The sequence below is a fragment of the Pagrus major genome, chromosome 5 (genome assembly GCF_040436345.1).
Source record: "Pagrus major chromosome 5, Pma_NU_1.0".
NCBI classification, from domain to species: Eukaryota; Metazoa; Chordata; class Actinopteri; order Spariformes; family Sparidae; genus Pagrus; species Pagrus major.
The window spans coordinates 10,024,263-10,045,051 of record NC_133219.1 but is presented as its reverse complement, the minus strand read 5'-3'; the positions used below and the strand labels follow the sequence as shown (position 1 = coordinate 10,045,051).

General features: G+C 41.1%; 1 protein-coding gene across 2 annotated transcripts in view; it reads right to left on the bottom strand.

Moving 5' to 3' along the window:
* Positions 1-8,094: 8,094 nt before the first annotated feature.
* trpm3 (transient receptor potential cation channel, subfamily M, member 3) overlaps positions 8,095-20,789 on the bottom strand; it is a 167,095-nt gene continuing 154,400 nt past the window's right edge. Inside the window, exons 19-27 of one of the 2 annotated variants that reach the window (XM_073466053.1) lie at positions 20,362-20,502; positions 17,709-17,837; positions 16,432-16,683; positions 14,116-14,290; positions 13,457-13,585; positions 11,676-11,826; positions 10,903-11,096; positions 10,614-10,746; positions 8,095-9,715 (exon numbers count right to left, since the gene is read on the bottom strand). In XM_073466053.1, coding sequence (XP_073322154.1) covers positions 8,095-9,715; positions 10,614-10,746; positions 10,903-11,096; positions 11,676-11,826; positions 13,457-13,585; positions 14,116-14,290; positions 16,432-16,683; positions 17,709-17,837; positions 20,362-20,502 — 2,925 coding nt within the window. The remainder of the gene's footprint in view (positions 9,716-10,613; positions 10,747-10,902; positions 11,097-11,675; positions 11,827-13,456; positions 13,586-14,115; positions 14,291-16,431; positions 16,684-17,708; positions 17,838-20,361; positions 20,503-20,789) is intronic. The other variant, XM_073466054.1, reaches the window with a different exon arrangement.

The window sequence follows — 20,789 nt, the reverse complement described above, 5'->3', positions numbered from 1 at the left end:
AATGCAGTTGCATGTGTTATAATAAGCTACATTATCATAAATGTTAAGTGGATCTGCTGATCTTGTATAGAGATACTTCATACAGGCCTATATGCAGTCTGCAGGAGAGGCTATAATGCAGCCAGCCTGTGTAACCAGACCCTCTGCTAAAAAAAAAAGTGCTCTCAGTGCAGTGGGTGGTTCATTCATGGGTAAAGTTCCTAGAAAATTCTATTGAACCCAGAGTGGGCTGGGATTGAGCAATGCTGCTTCAGGACGTGAACTGTGTGTTCGGATACATGTTCCTCCCCGGGGCTGTTCATACGAAAATACAGTGATTCAGACACAGAGCTGAAAAGTGTTTTCCTGCGTCTTCACAGCACATGACTCAATCATATGTCACTGTTTCCCCTCAAAGATACTTCACTGCTGTATACATTTCAAACTGTGGGAATGTCACAACACAGCAACATTTCACAACAGGCAGAGGGGAGCCACGCCTCTCAGCTCTTCAGCTGAAGCTGAACCCTGTTTGCTCTGCAGTGACTCACTGCTGTGACTACTGCATTTATTATTGTCGATGCTGACATGATATAAAACAAAATGTGCCTGAGGAAATGTTCAAGGAGAGGAAAAACAAGAAGTCCCTATTTGCGCACAACAGATGCGGGGAACTCTCGCCCTTTTCCTGGATCGTCTCGCCCCGCTACTCCGCCTCCACTTGTGCGCGACTCAGTGGCAGAACCCCAAAGTTTTCCAGGAAAAAAAAAAAAATCAAGGTTGGGGGAAAAAAAAGATGTTTCTTGTAGTTTCCTGCAGCAGCCCCCTCCAGCTCCTCCTTCAGCAGCAGAGCTGTAAACATTCCCTGGAAGAGGAGGCGCCTCTTCGCCCTCCTCCTCGCCGCTCCCCCGCTTCAACCCCTCAGACAAGTTCAGGAGTGCACGGTGCATCTGGGTCATGTTGTTGTGCTGACATGATGTGGTGAACGTGTCAAAGATGTGGCGCTTGCACTGTGCGCGTGCTGTGACAGAGGGGAGGGGCACGCGCATGATCCCGGTACAGAATGTTCCCTTCCACGTGCGGAGTTAGGGCTGACGCACCACCGCCGCCACGCGCCCTTATATGACTCCACAGACAGGCCTCACACCGCTTATGATCCTGTAATATAATGCAGTGTGAGCATTGAACGAGTTAAGGAGACTGGTTTAAATTAGCCACTACAGCTACAGCATTACAACCATTACTCATCTAACACTATTATAGAGTGAGTGAAAGTAGATATTATGTTAACATATTACTTTGGTAAAAGTAAAAGTCACCCATATGAATAATACTTGAGTAAAAGTCTTAAAATATCTGAGTAAAAAGTGCAATGTTTCCTTCCAAAATGTAGTGGAGAGGCAGTATAAGTAGCAGAAAAATGGAAATACTCAAGTAAAGTACTCCTCTACTCAAGTCATGAGTATTCTTCTATTATTAAGTATTATATTGAGTGTTACCCCTGTCCTTACTTCAGCTCAATCATATCAATCTATTTAGTGAATCAACATTTGTTTCCCCCACAAAGATCAACAAAAATAGAACATTGTAAGGGGAGGCACAGCCAGAGGGAGGCCTGGGGTGGCACAGGATTTGAAAAGATGTTATATACACGTGTGATGTGATCGAGCTCATGCTACAACTTTAGAAGGGGAGTGCGCTAATGCTGTAGCTTAGCAGCTACAGTGAAATTTTATACAGCTTATAAAAAGGGTGTGAATAACTTCTTTTCAAAACAATTATCCTAAAACATTCTGGGCTTTTTGCCTCAGTTCGAGCAAACTTTTGAGACTTTCCTTTTAAGTTTTGCACAATTTTGTCAATCCAATATTTTGTCCACACATGCCTATTTATTTTGTTGCTACTTTATACTGTGAATTTATTTGTGAATGTGCAATGTTTTCTTTTGTGTGAAGCTGCCCATGAGGTAAAACTGATTTGAAAAGACATTATACACACCCTTTTTAAAGCATAAATCTTCACTGTTGCTACTAAGCCAGAAGTGTTAGTGTGCACACCGTCTGAAGTGGGTGCACAAGCTCAACCACACCAGGGGTGTAAATTAACATCTTTTCAAATCATTTTGGGATCTTAGGGGTTCTAGATACATGGATTACGCAGGACAAGCTGCAGGGTGCTATTTTATGTTTTGTTTTTTTTATGTTTTATAACAAGTCCCCATCCACTTCAGTTGTTTAGGAGAATGATGCAATGCTCTTTTGCTGTGAAGCTCCAGAAATGTTTTATGGACTATAAAACTTTCCATCGGTATGGATATGAGAAGATAATGACTGAATTTTCATTTTGGGATGACCTTATCCTTTAAAGAATCTGATTGGTATGACAACATTTTATACAAAGGAGTATTCTGACATGCGTGTTAATGTGCAGGTACTTCCCACCCTTGCACAGTCAAAAATGTCTGGATGCGTCACTGGTTGTAAGCCTGACAAATGAGCAAAATTACTCACAGTGCTACTGCGCTGATTGCATTATAATACAGGTGGTGCAGGCACGTGTTGATTTTATTGTGTCCATAAAGCAGGATGAAACCAAATCTCTGCGAAGCAACACACGCCTAAATGCAGAAGTGGTGATTTTCAGTTTCTGAGCTATTTGAATTTAGTAAACCGACGCCCAGGTGTTTACTGGTTGTTTCACACACAGGCCAGAGTCAGAGCTCAGGACCACAGCTATGAAGAAGTGACTTTATAAAACAATCATTTATAACGAATATGCTGTCAAAAGTGGCACATGTATTGAAAAAGAATAATGTTTAAATAATACAAACTACACATTTTACAACACAATTTAAAGGCTAGTTGGTGTTAATGGCTGTGGGACAAGTTTTAAAAAGGACTGTCCATCCAGCAGCACCTGTCCCACTCATCTCACCAGCAGGCAGGGGGGAGGCCTGCTGTCCTGCATTAACTGCAGCACAACTTGTCTCATGTGCCTCATTACTCGACAGATTACAGACCGTGTGTGTTTGATGTTTAATGAGTTTTACAGCGACGAGGTTAACAGCTCTCGGCCTCAGTTTGTCGCTCACATTAAGGGGTCAAAGAAATGCAGATGTTCCTGATGTTTAGTCCAACAGGCTCTTTTTCTCTCGGCCTCTTCCTCTGTGTAAGTTTGTGTCACAGAAACACCTCCCTGCTTATCTCTCTATCATTACTGTAACCTGCTGAAACCGCCATGCCATATGTACACGTTTGAAACCTCTGTGGGTCAGAACCAACATGGCTGCAGAATGTGGCTCCAAAATGTTGTATTCTATGAGCAGTCTTTGGGTTTCATTTTTATTTTGTTCTTTTCTGGAATGATGTTTGTGTATTGATTGTTTTACTTTAATTACTGTGTGTTCATTTGGAAATTCTTGTGTTTTGTTCAATCTCTATGCAAAGCACTTTGGTCAGCGTTTGTTGTTTATAAATGTGCTCCATAAATAAACAGAGATTTTAACAAATGACTGGGAGATGTTTGTTTTTATGAACCTTTTACTGAGTCTGCTGAAGAAGTGGAAAGAGCTAAAATAAAATGTAAAAAAAAAAGACAATCCTGGTGGAGTAAAAACAGGCGAGACACAGGCGTACCAATCTATGTAGTTTTTTTATTTAACAATGCATGCCAGACATGATCCTATTCACATTGAAGAATACAGATTTGTATTTGCATCCAAATACTCACTACTTTGATTTCATATTATAATCTCTCTCTATCTTTCTCTCAGTCATCTTTATAGGTCGTCTCTGTACACTCTGAGTGGAAGAACTGCATGCATTTGAAGGACATTAAATAAAGTGTGACCAGTAGGGGGGTTAAGTCCCTTTTCTGTTGTAAAGCAACATCAGCAGTTATTGCAGAAAAAACATGTGCGTGAAACTCTCTTCTAGCTCACGACGGAGGTCATGGGAGGAAAGCAGATCTGTTGATTATCATCATAAGCTCATGATTCCACAAAACTGTACGATACAGTATAGGAAAATATTTAAAAATACTGTACATCGACATTTTGTTAGGTTGTGTTGTGTTGCCATGCCTCCCCGTTATTGGTCTCACCTACATCTCCGGATTCACACGCAGTTAACTTACTCTCACAAACACACATACACCCACGCTTCCTGTCGAGACCTTCCACAACAGCCATGTCAACAAATCACAAAACCATTTCTAGAATCATGTTCTCACGAGTTTAGAAGTGTCATGGATATGTATGCTATCTCACAATAAAAAATACAATTGATTTGCTATCACAGTAGGTCAAATAGGAGGGTCTGTTTTCGTAATTATGTGTACAAACCTGAGTTGAGCTGTACGACCTTTGGTTGGTGCCACAGCTGTGTAGACAACAGGTCAGCAGAGCACAACTCAGCTCATTTCCATTTGGTTTGGCAAAGTTTGGTTTGGCTCAGCAACTGTTAAAGAACTTAAACTCCTGCGGGTGAACAATGTCAGTCGATCAGGTATGAAGACATTCATTCATATTCTATTGCCATTCCTGAAGACATAGAGCACAAAATACAGAGATTTCCCTACAATCCTCAAAGACTCAGAAAGCACAGTGATTATATTAGAGGCTGTCTGCGGAGAACAAATTCAAATCTATTTCTTTTTGTATTTCCATCTTTCTTTCCACAATGATATACTTACAGCCTTGCATCTGGGGTAACATTGTCCCTGAGCATTGTCTTGGGGTCAACCTTTCCTTTTTAATTCATACCTGAACCCACATATTTCTTGAGGAAATTGCAAATCTGATCCTTTGTATGCATCAGTGGGCTGAGACAATTAGGTTATTTTCAGGTTATTTTGCTCGAGACGTAAAGGTCCAATTTCTAAAAACAGTTGACTGTTGAGTAGCATTCCCAACTCGTCAAATACTGGCGCTTTCGGTCAGTAGGTCGGGCCGGCCGGCAACCCAAAGCATCAGTATTTGACGAGTTGGTTATGAGACTCGACAATAAACTCTTTTACAAATTGGACCTTTAAAATATTAAACAGATAGCCTGCTTTATAATCTGGGGGCCAAAAGTTTGAAAGATGAGAGTGAAGTTTTACAGAAAAAGAAGGTCCATCAAAGGAATCTACTGAGTTGCACTATGGCAATTTTAGGCTCCAGTGTTTTTGAAGCTTGACCAATACTGACTAACAGGCTGCTCACACTTGGTATCAACATGTGTCCTGAGTGATCCAATCACAAGTTGACAGCTCAAGATGCATTGAAGATGCATTTGAGATCCAATTATTCAGAGGTGGTCTTGAACGCATGTGACCACATTGACGGACGTAAAGCTATACACTTGTGATCGGCTAACTTAGGACAGATGTTAATACCGGGTCTGAATTCCCTCCAAAAGTCTAGATATCTCAGCCTCTGTTTGTTCATTTTCGACCATTTATTTTAAAATCTAGAAAGTCCCCAAACTCTGTGGATGTGTACTTCTCTGGTCTGGGTCAGGGTTAGTGGGTATATGAAGAGAGATGTGACACAGATAAGTCATATGATAAAAACCACAGCACCAAACCTCTGGTGATGCTTTGCCCTCAGCTGCATGTCTCAGTTTAATGTGCAAATATATTTGTATCTTCAGCTATGAAACTAGCATTCTCACTGAGTTCTATTTACGTATTTTGTGGGATTCAAATAAATGTCCATACAGGCAATGAAACAGTTTACTTATGACAAAATTCCCCTCACTCTGTACATCAGATGTCTTTAAAGAGAACAACAAAGATCTATGGAGAAGCCACATGTTGAAAAAAATAATCACAGATATTTGGGCTCTATGATTCGGAAGAAGAAAAACAAAAGGAGATGTTTCACAGATTTCTGAATCACTTCAGTCCCCACATACTCCATCCATGCCCAAAAGGCACCCTAAGTTTGGTATACGGGCAACTGCGTATTGCCATGTCAACTTTACATTAGAAAATTCTCATAAGCGTCTTGATAAAACATACAATAAAAACTACTTTAAATACTTTAAATATGATTGAAATGTACAGTATATTAGACAATTCTATATTTAATAAATAATATAATACATCAGCATTTAGTGCATGTCGATGGTCATCTTTTATTAAATTTAAAAGCTTAATTAGAAAATACTTAAAATTCGACAAAAATATCACTGAGAAGATATAAATATTGATTTCGTAATTCAAACAGGCATTTACTGTAATTATCAATAATGAGCAAGAAAATGTCAATAAATAGAATCAATCTCAAAATAAATGCAACATGATTATTAAACTGAAATGTAATAGTGAGGAAATATAAAACAAACATAAAAAAATCAGTAAGAATTCTATTAATTTCACCTATCTTATCTTTACAAAGCTATCAGAGAAGGGCATCTTCCTCCACCCACATTTTTCCCGTTACAATAAAAAATGAGAGATTTTAAAACACTGATCTGGCTTTCATTTTTTCATAATAATATCCCCATGTTTCCGCCTTCATGTCACTTAAAATGCTTTCTTATATCTCAGCTAGAATGCATATACTTGACAGCTTATTTCAAGCTTTTTAAAAAATAAACTCATCCCTTTTTCTTCAGGAACTCTTCTTGACCTGTTTTATAATGGGCTTTAGTCATCGGGCAATGACCGTCTTTTAAAGTCTCCTTTTGCAGTGGCTGGCTTTCAATGCAATTTAAAAAATAAATAAATAAATAAATAAAGGAGGAAAAAAGAAAATGAATGACAGTTATGTAATAGATGAAGGACGGATCCATTAGGTGTAGGTGGATGTTAAACCATTGCAACGTAATGCCACTGTAGAAACCTAAAGGAGGAGGAGGGTTGGGTGCCAAGAGAGCAACGATTGGTTGAGTGTAAGGATTTTTGGTGTCGGGTGCAGGCAAAGAAGGCTCACATCAGGTTCACTCAGCAAGCATTGCTTCTGAAGTAGGCTCACAGCGCCCTCTTGTCCTGTGTTTTTGCAATTGCACTTGTTAAAGCTCTCAGGGATCAGGTCTGAAACTTTCTCTTGTGTTCTTGTGTGTGTGCAGACATGTAAATATGATTGACTTGATTAAACTCTTCTATCTCCTTTCCTTCCCTTTCCTGTTGTAGATGCATGCCTTGACTCAGTGCTGTCACCTGCTAGTCTCTATTTATGTCACTCTGGTCACATGGCTAATTAAAGCCAGTTTTATCTGTTCCACTTAACAGCAACATGTGACTGAGTGACCTTTTGACTGAAGTACGTTCAAACACTGCTTTCTCTTTCTAGCTGAACTGACAAATGAAATAAAAACAGTTTTGTAGAGAAATTATGCTACAAATACAATTAAAGGCAAAATCGATATTCTTCTGAAAAAAAAAAAAGATAATTGGTGATTATTTGAAAGGTGTACTGTACTTGTGTATCCAGAGGTAAGTTGTTGCCATGTTACTGCAATCATTTCCAGTGCAACCAAGAGGAGAAAAAGTCCCTGATGGTTCCAAACACTTTGATTCCTTTAAAGAAGCAGCCAAAAACTTCTTTCTGTTTGCGAGTGGAGTTATATGAAAAGAGAAAAATGTATTTAAAGCAAACGTTTTGCAACAGTAAGGACTCTATGCTAAGACAAAATGACAAAATGAAGTGGCTGTTTTTTCTTTCTCCGCTCTCTTTGTCAAACAGACTAAACAGTTTCTACCATATAACGCAGCTAAGAGGAGTAACAGTATACTTTCTCTGACTAACATGATTGATATGTGATGTAACACAGTGACAGATGTCTACTTGACGTAAAGGTTGGTGGGTGGAACATACAGTACAAATACACCTTTCATTGCCATAACACCCCATTGAGAGTTACTTAGCTACAAGAGGAGGTAAAAACTACTCTAGATTCATAGCTCTTTGTTTTTGACTGGTGTACAGTAGGACCCCTACATCTCCCATCTATTCATCCTGACTTCTGATCCAGGGTAAAGTTGCCCCCCAGCACTGACTATCAATAAACCTTTATCATCTTTTCTATCTATGGGCAACTTCACCCTGCTTTCACTTTCACCCTCAGCCCTCTCAGGTTTCCTCCCTGGTCCTAACAATATGTGTGAGTGTGCTGACCAGTGTTACTGTCACGTGTAGTTTTGTCTATCAAAGCTGCGGAAAGCCGACGGAGTGGCCAACTTCCTCATAGATAGGCTGTCAGTCTTGGCTGTATCAGGCCTTGCTCCAGACTTGCTCCTGAGGAAGGGGTTTCTGGTTCCTGCCAGACCCCGGCCCCCCGGCCCAGGCCCCCTGTCTGCCCCCAGACCCGGTCCCCTCTCCATCCTCTCACTCACCGACAGGCTCTTCCGTTGTGGAGGGGCCAGTGTGAGGGAAGGATGGGAGTCATCTGAGGAGCAGCTGTTTGCTCGCTCCAGCCTGGAGAAGGGGGAGCAGAGAGGGGCCCCACTGGGCCCACTAAGCCCCCCTAGACGAGGGGTATCAGGGGCCGGGATCAGGTCCTCAGGGTCCTCTGGATCAGACTCTGTATGACTAAGCTCTGCCTCTCTCTCTGGATGAGAGGAAACAATGTCTGACGGCTTATCAAAGGGGAATGAGGTGGATCCTCCGGGGGAGTTTGAGCGTTCTGCAGGAGTGTATGGAGCTGAGACACAGCGCGTATCAATGCAGTCAGTGATGCTGGTATACTCTGCAGCTTTTACCTGGACTCCTGCCCCTAGTCCGCTGTAGCAGCCTCTTGGTGTGAACATGAGGCTGTGGGACTTGACCAGAGGGGGCTCATCCAGAAAAGATGTGCCTGCTGTGGAGAGGTAGCGGCTGCTCTTAGAGCGCTCAAGCAGCCCTGCTGAGGGAGGTGGGGATGGTTCTATGTCCCAAGGAGGTAAAGTGGTGTCTGGTAAGAGGTGGGCTGAGCACAATGACAAATCAGCAGCTGCACTGTCATCAAACATAGCTCCAGCTGTTCCGCTGCTGCCTGCACCACCCTCCGAGTGCCTGTCGCCCATACCGCTGGTGGCGACGCTGCTGAAGTCCCGGCCTCCTGGCAGCACCGTCTCCATGATATCTGACTGCAGCGAGGAGTCTCTCTGGAGTTGTGGGACCATACGGAGAGGATCCAGAAAGACCTCTGCAGGACCCACCTCCTCAGAAGTTGAGACATAGATATCGATGCATGACGATGGACGGTGCTGCTGGGAGACCGACAGCGTCGCCAGGGGGAGGGGCTTAGACTCCTTGGGGGCGGCACCTGAGGACACTGATTGTGAGCTGTTGGCTCGGTGGAGACTGAGTGAGCGTTCCTTGAAGAAGCTCTCTGCTCGTTCGGCTCCACTTGAACGTTCGCCACCACGACCGCCTCCAACATAAAATGAGTGGCTTCTTGTCCGTGTAGCCATGCCAGTAGGAGAAGGAGGGGACATTGAGCCTTCCGCTGTTCCCTCCAGGGCCTCCTGCAGGCGGTAGGCGTTCCCTTCTGTGCTGTTAAAGCTGCTTTGACGGAGGATGTATGCTGCGTCTGGGCACTCACCCTGGCGGAGTATGTATGCTGAATCTGTACAGTCAGATGAAGTCCGGGAACGTACTTTGTTGACCTCTCCACGTTCAACACCTGTCACACGCTCCAGTGCTACGGCAATACGTCCAATCAGCTCCTCCATTTGGGCCAGACGGATGTCAACAGTCTGCAGTGAAGCTTTCATGAAGTGTTCACGTTCATTGACTTCCTCCAGACGCATTGCCATATTCTCCACCCTGATCAAGAAGAGAAGAAATCAATGAAAGATTAAAAGCACTGGAGGGTGGAGAATAGCATGGGACAATGGCAGAGAGAGACCACCACACTGACAGAAAAAGAAAAAAACTGAGAAAACAGCAAGATCGCATTCAGAAATTGAATGGTATATGACAAACAAGCAAATACAGATACAAGTGACTGAATACACTGTGGTTTGGAGTGTCAAAACTTGAGTAAACTTTCTACTTAGTTCACCACCAATGATCTATGTAAATTGAGGGCTTGTGCATTAAAGGATAAGTTCATCCAAAAAAGAAAATTCAGTCATTATCACCCGCATGCCGACATAAGGTCATGTGTTTTTGTAGTCCACAGCATTCTCCTAAACAATTGAAGTAGATGGGGACTTGTTTTAAAAAAGCGTTAGCACACACTCTGCCTGAAGTGGGTGCCATTTTATGTTCTTTTTTCAGTCCATTTTTACGCATTACAAGAAGTCCACATCTACTTTAGCTATTTAGAGTATTGCAATACTGCAATGCTGTTTTGCTGTGAAGCTCCAGAAATGTTATGTTGACTACAAAACTCCCCCCAACTCTCCATCGGCTTGAGGGTGAGCAGATAATTGGTTTTGTCCTGTGCTGTGGCCCATTTAGTCAGTCACAGTCTAATTATAAAAAGAAGTAATTCAGCAGTTTGGTCATTTGTGTTCCTTTAAACATTTCAGCTGTGTGTTCATGCACTGTATGCATCATCATAAAGACAAGAAGAAAAATTATATAATCAAAATATGCACTACAACCTATGAAGAGTACGTCTCCTCTTTCCTGGTAGACAGAGCACTGGACTTATTTATATACCAATTACCCACAGACTGAAAGCCTTAGTGCAGACAGATGTGATACTATGTCTGACCTTTCAGAAGTGACTCTGATCCTCTCATCGTTAGAGGAGTGGAATCGGTCATCTTTCTCTCTGAAGTACTCTTCTATGCATTGCTCCTCAAAATCGTGGACTTTCTTAAGCTCATCCTCGGTGATGAAAAGTTCTGCAGACGAAAGAGTTTGAAAAAGGTTGATTGGTTGTACAATAATAGCAAAAGTTGAAATCCAAAATATATATAGCACAGTTATAGCACTAAAAACAGAGAACTGAAAATAACTTTAAATTGAGTTATCAGACTTGTTCATGTTCTGCCACTCACTCAGTCCGTAGTCCCTCTCGTCATCGTCATGCTTGCGCCAGCGACAACACAGATGCTTGAGGACCATCGTTATATGACTGAAGATGATGAGGGGTGGAGGGAGGACTGGGCGCTCATGGAAGGTCATAATGAGCTGGTATCGCTGGAATTTCCAAACTTGGTTGGAGATGGACTTCACCTCGAAGAATGTATTACTATGATGGACAATAACACACCAACCATGAAATATTACATGCACTGAGAAAGATCATTACTACTTCAGATAGTATACAGATTAATGAACTAATTCCTTCACTCAGCCAAGTAGGGACGAAGAGCATGTATGCAGATCGAAATGAATGCGGCAGCTGACGATGGCTGCTGTAATGAGATTAAACCTTCAATTTAGCTGCTGTTTTTATTCCATTGTGCATTTTTTGGTAATTACCCTGACAAACGTGAAGAAGAGGATGATCGTCCTTGCTACAAAGATTATTCAGATGTACAATAACAGATCATTAGCATGATAATGTCTCTGTGGAAGAAGTGCTAACACATTTTGTTAACACAATTTGCTAGCAGCCTCTAGTGAGTGTCTTAACAAACAGAAACTACTGTCATATCTCTTGCTCTCTCACATATAAACACACAAATCTCGAGAAGTAAAGCAATACAGTTGTGTCAACAAATGCAATATTATTTCATTATTTTATTATAATTCTGCCAAAATATGTGTGTTTCAGGTCCTGAGGTGTCTGTAAAGCAGCGCAGTGTTGATTAGATAGTGTACGTACTTGAACACAGCTATGAGTAGGTTAACCAGCAGGATGTTGGCCACCAGCAGGTAGCAGGCCATGATGGCTGGGACAATCCAGGCACCGGTCTTGCAGGGAGGCAGGGCCACCACCACCCCATCCTCTGTGGTGATGTTCTGCCCACAGGGGGCTGCACACCGCCACAAAACAAATACATACACATATAAGTTAATACAAGGTTAACAATGTCTGCAGATAGAGACGTGAATACATTGTGTATATTTTGGTCGAAATTGTAGATGCACAACGAATTACGATGACATGGAAACACAGAACATAAATGAAAGATACAGTAAAAAAAACAAAAAAAACAGCAAAATAAAATCAAAGCAAATAACATAAACATAAAACATTGAAGCACATACTGTACACTGATGTACAAGACAGAAACAATAACAAACAAAGAGACAAGCAGACCTGAAAATACCAAACAAAATGCACAACTACATATTTTGCAAACAAACAAGAAGCATAATTCGTCTTTATGCTTCTTAGCGTGGGGACTGGAACGAGTGGACACTATAATGGTTGGGGCTCATGTTCAGAAATGTGCATCTGAAAACAAAAATACACCAAAAAAAATGCATTAATCATGTGTCATCACAATCTGTGTTCCCAATATATTTAAACATGACGTCCATGTTTGAAATATATTGTCACATATGTGTGCCATAGCTTCATTCAGCAAGGGTGGATTGCTCTAAATCATTTGAGATGTATTTAGGATACATAGTATGTTTTTTCCATCTGTGATGGTTCAGTTGCTGCGGCTTATCTGGGGAACATTCAGCATTTGTTCTTGGTTTGTTTGCCTTTGAGATTCATTCTAGTCATGCTCATCATTGCTTGATGTTCAATTGATTCACACAATGCAGCCCAAAGACAGAGAACTGAAGTAATTTTTCTATTTAAAAAAAAATAATATTTTTACCTTTAAAAAAATTTGGATTAAAAACTCTGACAACTGAACCACGTGAAAAAACAGATTATAGATGATGAAAGGTGGCTGATTAAAATATTTGGTGTGGATGTGTGTATATTTACGTGTATGCTGTGGTATTCATATGTAAATTTCAATGCTTGCTTATGTTAAATGTTGGGGAAATATTGGTAGAAATATTTTGGCAATGTTGTCATTGCTCCAGTGAGAAGCTGAGCGGGCATTAAGGGCAGGGTGACATGGTTTATGTGACAGACGGTGTTAACATGGCAGGGTCACTTTTTCAAATGAAACTAATTAAAAGTCAAGAAACAAAACGGGTGAAAGAAACATCAAGGGAATATCAAAGTTTAAACTTTGATAGTTCCTCTTGATATGACAGTCGTGACAAAACCATAATATTAGAACACATTTGAAAAAAGTGCTACTGCCATATAACAGTGCCATTTGCCAGCCAGTGCCAAAATTAGTAAGGTTAAAGTTGCTTACAAGTTACAGCCTTGGGTCAAGCTACCAGTCAATCAAAGATTCGGAGAAGATGAGAAGCCTTATGAATCAGGTTGTCATTATGTTTAAATTATCTAAAACAAGCTTCTGTCAATATTTAAGTAAAGTGTTGTTTAGATACAGTAGCTGACCCAAGATACCAAACAGACAAACGCAACTTTAACCTTAGAGCGTGTGGAGCCGCATGCACACTTTTGTCTCAAGTGGCCTCTAGTGGTGGGAGTGGGTATGACATGGTGGTAATGTGAGGATGATGAAGGAGAGGTGGGATACGTTGATGTGGTTAAATTGACGTCTGTATGTATTGATTTACTGGGATTTTGACTGCACTGGAAAATGTGGAATGCACCATTACTACGCCAGCTTCCGTGAGTTCGAAAGTAATTTTCGACCAGCCAGAGTTTTTCATTCAGCCTGTGCTGTAACTTCCTACTATGCATATCTGAAACAAAGAATGAAAACATTATTTCAGATCTCTTCTCTTTGGGCCACTCCTCACATTCTGTAAACACCATCATATACACTACCATCCAAAAAGACAACAGAACAGCACATGGATGCACTCTCACTCTCAAGACATTTTCTCACAGACACTGCTCACAGTCTATGTTTGATTTATTGAGTTAAATGTCACTTTGTCTACAAAGTATGAAATAACGTACAGACAAAAAAGATCCAGACAATCTGACAGTAAAAAAATATGTCCTGATGTAAGGAGCTACAGAATTTGAAAGGAAAAATTATGCAGATATGACTAATATGATGCAACTTCTCTTGTATTTGATAATAATGTATTATAAAAGGACAACTCTCAGTGTTAACCTGTGGAGGAATGACTGAAAATTAAATGTAATTCTGCACTCAGGTAAGTGCGTATTCAGTCACATCACTTGCATCTCTCTTTATTCTCCCCTGAAATTAAAGAAAAAATAAGTTTATTCCAAAGCTCTGATGCTCTGGCCCTGAACTTACGGTCAATCTGGTCGGCAAACACCTCTCCGTAGATCATCCAGTAAGGCATGAAGAAGATGTTCCTTGCTAGCATCCAGGACGGGTCTTCATTTGGGTTGAGGATGGCCTGACGCGCCACTCCGAAACTCATCAGCACCACCAACATGATGATCACAAAATACATCATGTCGATCATCTGACAAAGGGAGGGGGGTAGAGGAGGATTGTCAGAGAGAAGGGAAGGGGTGAGTGGTTAAAGAAGTGAATAAAAACAGGGAGCAGTTGGTGGGAATGTTTTTTTTTTTTAGAAATTACTGATTGCTGCCTTCAAATTGATCATGTTTTCGATGTTCATATGAACACCCTCTCTGGTGGTATTCAAGACCTCTTAAGTCCCTGACACACTAGGTTGATGGTTGGCTGTCGGGCATTGTCAGAGCTGTCAGTGAGCTCTAGTCAGTGCGGTGTGTCCCGTAATCTGATTGGCTGTTCAGGTAAGTGGATCAGTTCACAAAAAGAGAACCGCAAAACGAAAGGGAAAACCCACTGAGTCTGTTGCTATAGTATCCATTATTTCACCCATTTAGCACAATTTCCAATCATTTTTCTCCTCGGCCTCTTCCCCAGTGCCATTTGCAACTTTTTATCAGACATATTACTGATTAGAAGTGGCTGTATTAGCGAGAGTGGTGTCAAAAAATGCTGCTTAGTCATAACAATCGTTTGTATATTGGCGGTACCTCCTCTCACGCAGGGGCAGAATGTATGAACTTGTTGGCCGTCAGCTGTAGTCTTTGCAGTGTGTTCAAGTGCACCTTGTTGCTAAAACACAGGAGCCATGAGCTAACGCAACAGTTGGCCTTTTATGCAGCAAGTTCTTTGATGTCAGGTTGGTGTGTCTGGACCTTTAAGTTGAAATGTTCTGAAAGCTCAGAGTTCACGAGTCGTGGCGTGTTCAGAACCGCCACCGCCTCATCCCCATGGGACGCAAGATATACCAGTTCCACAACACTCCAAATGTCAAGTTCAGGTTCGCTGACCTTTTCAGAAATGGCGGAGGCCGTGTAAGTTCAGCATACTGTGGATGGTAATTTAATATATTGTAATGTTAGTCTGACAGAGTTTTTCTTTTTTTAAATAATTTTTTTGGTGGCTTTCATGGCTTCATTATAGAGCCACACATCTGATTTGAACCCTGAGCTACAGCAGCGAGGATGCAGCCTCTGTACATGGGCCACACTCTCTACCAACTGAAGTCCCGGGGCGCTTCTCTTTGTACAGTTTCTCTTTCTAATTTTATAATATGTCTGAGGGAAATTTTGATATTACAGCCTCAATATTACAGCCAACACCCAAACAGCCTCATCTTTTTTATGCATTTTCTGCATTAAGTTCCCTGCTCCCTATCAGCATGGGTGGCTTGTAGAAGCCGTTGCCTTGCAGTGGTGTTTTAACAACTCGAATCACCTGAATGCCGAGCATATCATGTATACGTTTTCCACTGTCGTAGTTCAATTTGAAGGCAGCAGATGATAAAACCAGAGGGAATGGATATGATGAAGAAAGCAGCAATGAGGAAAAACAAGTCTGGTCCGTTACAGCTGGAGAAGCATTTTAACAGGTTTAATAAATGATGGTCCGCATTTGCATTTTTTGATTACTATGATTCCCAGAGTCTTGGTTGGTCAATCAAACTTCAATTTTAATTTGTTCTGGAATGAAACCTCAACTCAATATTTAAAATAAACTTAATCCCTGATTGATTAAGGGAGTTACAGAACCGAAGAGGGACAAAAACTTCAAACAGGCAGAATTATATTGCACTCACTTCTGTGTGTGTGTGTGTTTTTTTTTATGAAGGCTACCATTCATTGTCCTTTTTACAAAAACTGAAACACATCTAAGTTATAGTCACATTATAAGGTTCTTTCTCTCTTTAACTAATGGCTACATTTTCATATCAAAGACAGCTCGGGTCCAATGGTCCATAGCCCATGTAAAAGACAGGAGAACATCAGATACAGATTTGGGCCTTTGATCCCTTCTGTAGTTTTGTCTACATGTATTTATCAGAGGCTCTGATCTTGTGCTGTTTGAGATCAAACAATGAGTTTTAGAAGCTCCATTAGGGCCAAGCCTGCGCAACACATACAAATGAACCTTTGTATTCATAGGTCCCTGTAAACTCTTATAATCAGTATGAATTGTGTGGAAGGTAGGAAAAGCCAGACATAAATGAAGAATAATGATGGACTGAGAAAAACATGAGAGATAATGTGTATAGCAAAGAAAGACACACACACACACACAGACGTCACCACCCCTGGTTCTTCTCACCATCTTGCCAATCATCATCACATAGGGACCGAGGTACTTGTTGACCCCGAAGATGTCCAGCAGCCGGATGTACCAATAGATGATGTTAACGCAATAGATGACCCGCCCGTAGCTCATGAGTGGTGGCTCCTGGAGACGCAGGACCATGCCGACAGAGAATATGAGGATGGCCATGAGGTCTGTGATGTTCCAGTACTCCTGAAGCCACACCTTCACCTTCTGTAACAACTTCCCCGGCTCTGACATCAGGATCTGGAGGTGGGTTGGAAAAAATTTACTTAAGCATCGATGCCTTTCAAATGTGGAACAAATTGCAAGAAGAGCTAAGAATTGAGACAGTGCGAACTACTTTTAAATCCAAGCTAAAGGCCTACCTGTTGACCATTGCTTTAAATTAACTTTTATAACTTTCTGTGGGCTTTTTTTTATGTTATTGTTTCTACTCAGTCTGCTTTTGCTGTTTTATTTTATATATATTTGTGTGCCTGCTTTTACAGTTATTATTTTTATCATGTCTTTCTTGTGCACTTACTTGCAATCTGTAAAGCACTTTAGGTTGCCTTTGGGTCTGTAATGTGCTACATAAATAAATTTGCCTTGCCTTCTCACTTGCCTTGAGAGAGGAACTCTCATATGCAGGAATGATGGAAAGATGTGTTCATAAACACATAAATTGAAGGGGGGGAGGAAATTTAAGTATGCTGCAAAAGTGATTGAAACAGAGAAGAAAAAAAGACATGCATTATATCTTGACCACCATTAGAGGGCAGTATGAGTTCACCAATCAGGACATCTAGCAGATGTTTGAGGAGGCATTGTTGTGCAGCTGAGAATGATGTGACATAATGATTAATGCATTTCATTCACTTACAGTACAAACACAGCCACAGAATGAGGCTGAACTAGATAGTCTCATATGGCACATACCTTACTCTCTATTTACTCATTTTTTTGCTGTGTTTTTTCCCTTCTCTGTCTCTATCCTTCATTTCCACCAACCAGTCTCCTCTTCCTTTCTCTTTCCCTTTGATTCTTTCTTTTACTTCCCCTTCCAATTATCACAATTTCTCTGTTTATTATGAGCAGTTTGCTGATAAAGACATAAAATTTAGCCTCGGCCCTCAGCCACAGGACTCACTGAATTAAACTGAACAATTATAACTATATAACTGTCTTTGTGTCTTCAGTTCACTGGGTAGTGGTGAAGAATTGATTATTGAGTTTTCAATACAGTAGTGCATGCAGGGTGCACATTTGCATGCTAGGATGGGTGGTACCTCTCTCATCTTCTCAATGCCGTTGGTGAAGATGTAAGCGATGACAATCCACTCTTGAGGAGAGGGCCACAGGTCCATCTTGACCAGGACGATGTAGTTGTACAACATCAGGTAGCCAACGTACGCCATCTGCGTAAAACACAACAGCAGAGGGGAATCAGGGACAAATTTGGCCAGTTTTGCAAACAGTACATCAATAAAGTTAAATTCTCTCTTCAAAGGGCTACAGAGAAAAGGAGTTTTGTTCGTACCAACTATTAGGTGAATGATTGACCCTCATTACACCTTCCTTCATGCAGTGTCTCAGATCTGATAATAGAGGTTTGATGTCAAGACACTTGATTGCTGTACATCCACACTTGGGCTGAAAATATCCATTATGCTCCTCCTGTGGCTATGTCTATTTAAGTACATGTCAGCAGTCCAATTTCTTTTTTTCCTGCACTTCTTTAGGCGCTCTGGCTCATCATGATCCACGCTAGATAAAAATTTGATTACAACGCAAGCCTAACCATCTAAAGATCAGGCCTGAGACTTGACACAAATGTATTCAAAATCAATTTTTACATGTTTACCTCATTCACAGGTCCTGACATCAGTTCAATCATATGTTTGACATTTTTGATTTAGTGATTGGTGATCCAATATCATTGGAGAACATTTAAATGGAATGAATATATTTGGTTGTGATTTGGACACAAAAATGAAAAGCTTTAACGTATCTAAATTATGGATTAAAGTAGATACAAACACACTGGGGGGTGGTTTCTCTTCCAGTCCATGCTTAAATCAAGCATTCTAGTCAAGTAAGCAGGCAAAGTGATTATAATCATGTGTGACCAGGACTGTCATTCTGTCCCCCATGCACAGTTGGTTTGTGTGATATATTTGACTAATATAACTATAAATGGGCAGCGCTCTGCAGCGGATGACAGGTTTGAATACAAATCTAGTAAAGATGTAAATACCACATCTTGACCCTGAGAAAATCCAGCATCTGTTCTTATCAGAGCAATAATGAAATTCACAGTATATTTTCTTTAACCTCGAGGGCAGGAAGAAGAAGTGAGGGGTGAGAAGAGTACGAGGGGAGTAAATAGCCACTGAAGAGAAAACAGGATGAAACAAAGCGCAGTCAAAATATTTTCACAGCATAGATAAACAGGGAAAACCCTGCTGGTGATGTATAAAGATGTTTTCACTGGGCAAGCAAATTGAAGGAGCCTAAGATGGGAAACAAAATATCAGCTTAAATCAAACATCACACACACACTCACAGGCAGATACTGTACAAAACACAAGCCCACACAGACTTCAAAGAAATCAGGGGCCAGATGCAAAAAAACTCGACTAAAACTGTGTGTACATGCAGAGACAGAAATGTGCATACACATTCTTTTTGGCAGATTTATAAAGCTGTGCATATGCCTGATTCTGTTTTATAACCCTTAATCATTGTGGAAACTGTTTTGCACGTGCACGAGCTTCATTTCTACTGACACAATTATCCAAAAATAGATGAAGAAATGCCCTTTAACATCTGTTTGTATATCGATACTTATGCTCACTCCACCACTCATTAGACCTGGCAGAACAGAAAGCAAAGTTTCCAACAGCATCACAACTGCTGTCATTATACGCAGCTGTGGCTTTTAATGGCACCCGTACCACTAATTCATCACATGCATCTGTAAACCATCATCGTGGTAATATCTCAGTCATGATTATTAAAAGTCAGAACAATGATGAATGGTTAATCTATAGAGTTTATACTGAAACTGACTTTATAAAGTGCTTGGCAACTTAGGATGAAATGAAAAGATCATTACCAGGGGAGTAATGGCTCCGAAGTCAATAAAAAGAATTACAAAATTCATCACTCATAAAGAATTGAAAAAAAAAAAAAGTTTATCAGTGTGCCTCTGAGCGACCTTTTACTGAACGCTGTGTAGACTGATAAATAACAACACAATCAGTGACAATGGCAAAATCGTAAACAGCGTTTACATCGCTCCCCTCATATTTCAAGTACACCCTGTTTTACCCACACAAGAAGCTAGAAAAATGTGTGTATGCTGGTCTGAAGTAAGCGCAAGGTACGCACATTCTTTATTCACATTCTTCCTTTATAAATACCAGTTGTGGGAAAAATCACACAAATTTTTTGTGCGCACTCATTGTTTATACATTTGGCCCCTGGAGTTACAGAATCCACATGGACAGTGCTGTATAGAAAGATTTTAAGACACACATACAACATGCAGACTTCCCCACATATGTAAACACTATTTACGTATTGTAATATTTCATCCTGTGGCAATATGCTATAACTGAGAGGTTTCAGTGTGTGTTTACACAGTTAACACAAAACCTCCTGGTTCAATCTTTGATCGCATCTCTTTCTCGCAGCTGTACTTTTCTCCCCATGTTGCTTCCATCACTCTCCCCATCTCTTTCACACAGAAGCTTCCCACCCCACAAAAGCTGGGTAATGACAGGGTGGAACAGCAGGTTAATGACAACAGAGGCACTGTGGCAGTAGAAGCAAATGGCAGGGAACCAGGAATAGTTGGTGTTACAGAAATACAGTTAGCACTGACACTGGCAGCAGCAAGCTGAGTATGTAGGTGGCATTGCTGCAGCTGACACTGACCGTATGGAACCAGAACTTGACAATTGGAGCGTTGTAGAACTCGTATATCTTGCGTCCCATGGGGATGAGTCGGTGGCGGTTCTGAACCTCCTCAACATCCTTCTTTCTGGATGTCTCTGTGGTAACCTTACCCAGCATTGCCTTGGGGAATGCAAACCCCACATGGAGCGAGGGAGGAAGTGAAAGGTGTGAGGGATAAAAGCATGGAAAGAGTGGGAAGAGGGAGGTGTGACAGATTGGAAAGACAAAGGAGGAGGAGTGGGGGAGACACACAGAGAGGATAGAGATGAAGGTAAGTATGTGAAAGAGGGGAGGTGGGATGGGAAGAGTCGAATAACAAAGGAAAAAGGAGAAAAAAAAGAGAAGGGGGAGAGGGTTACAATATGGCCACTGCACAGTTTTAATATCATAATCAAAAAGCAAGCACA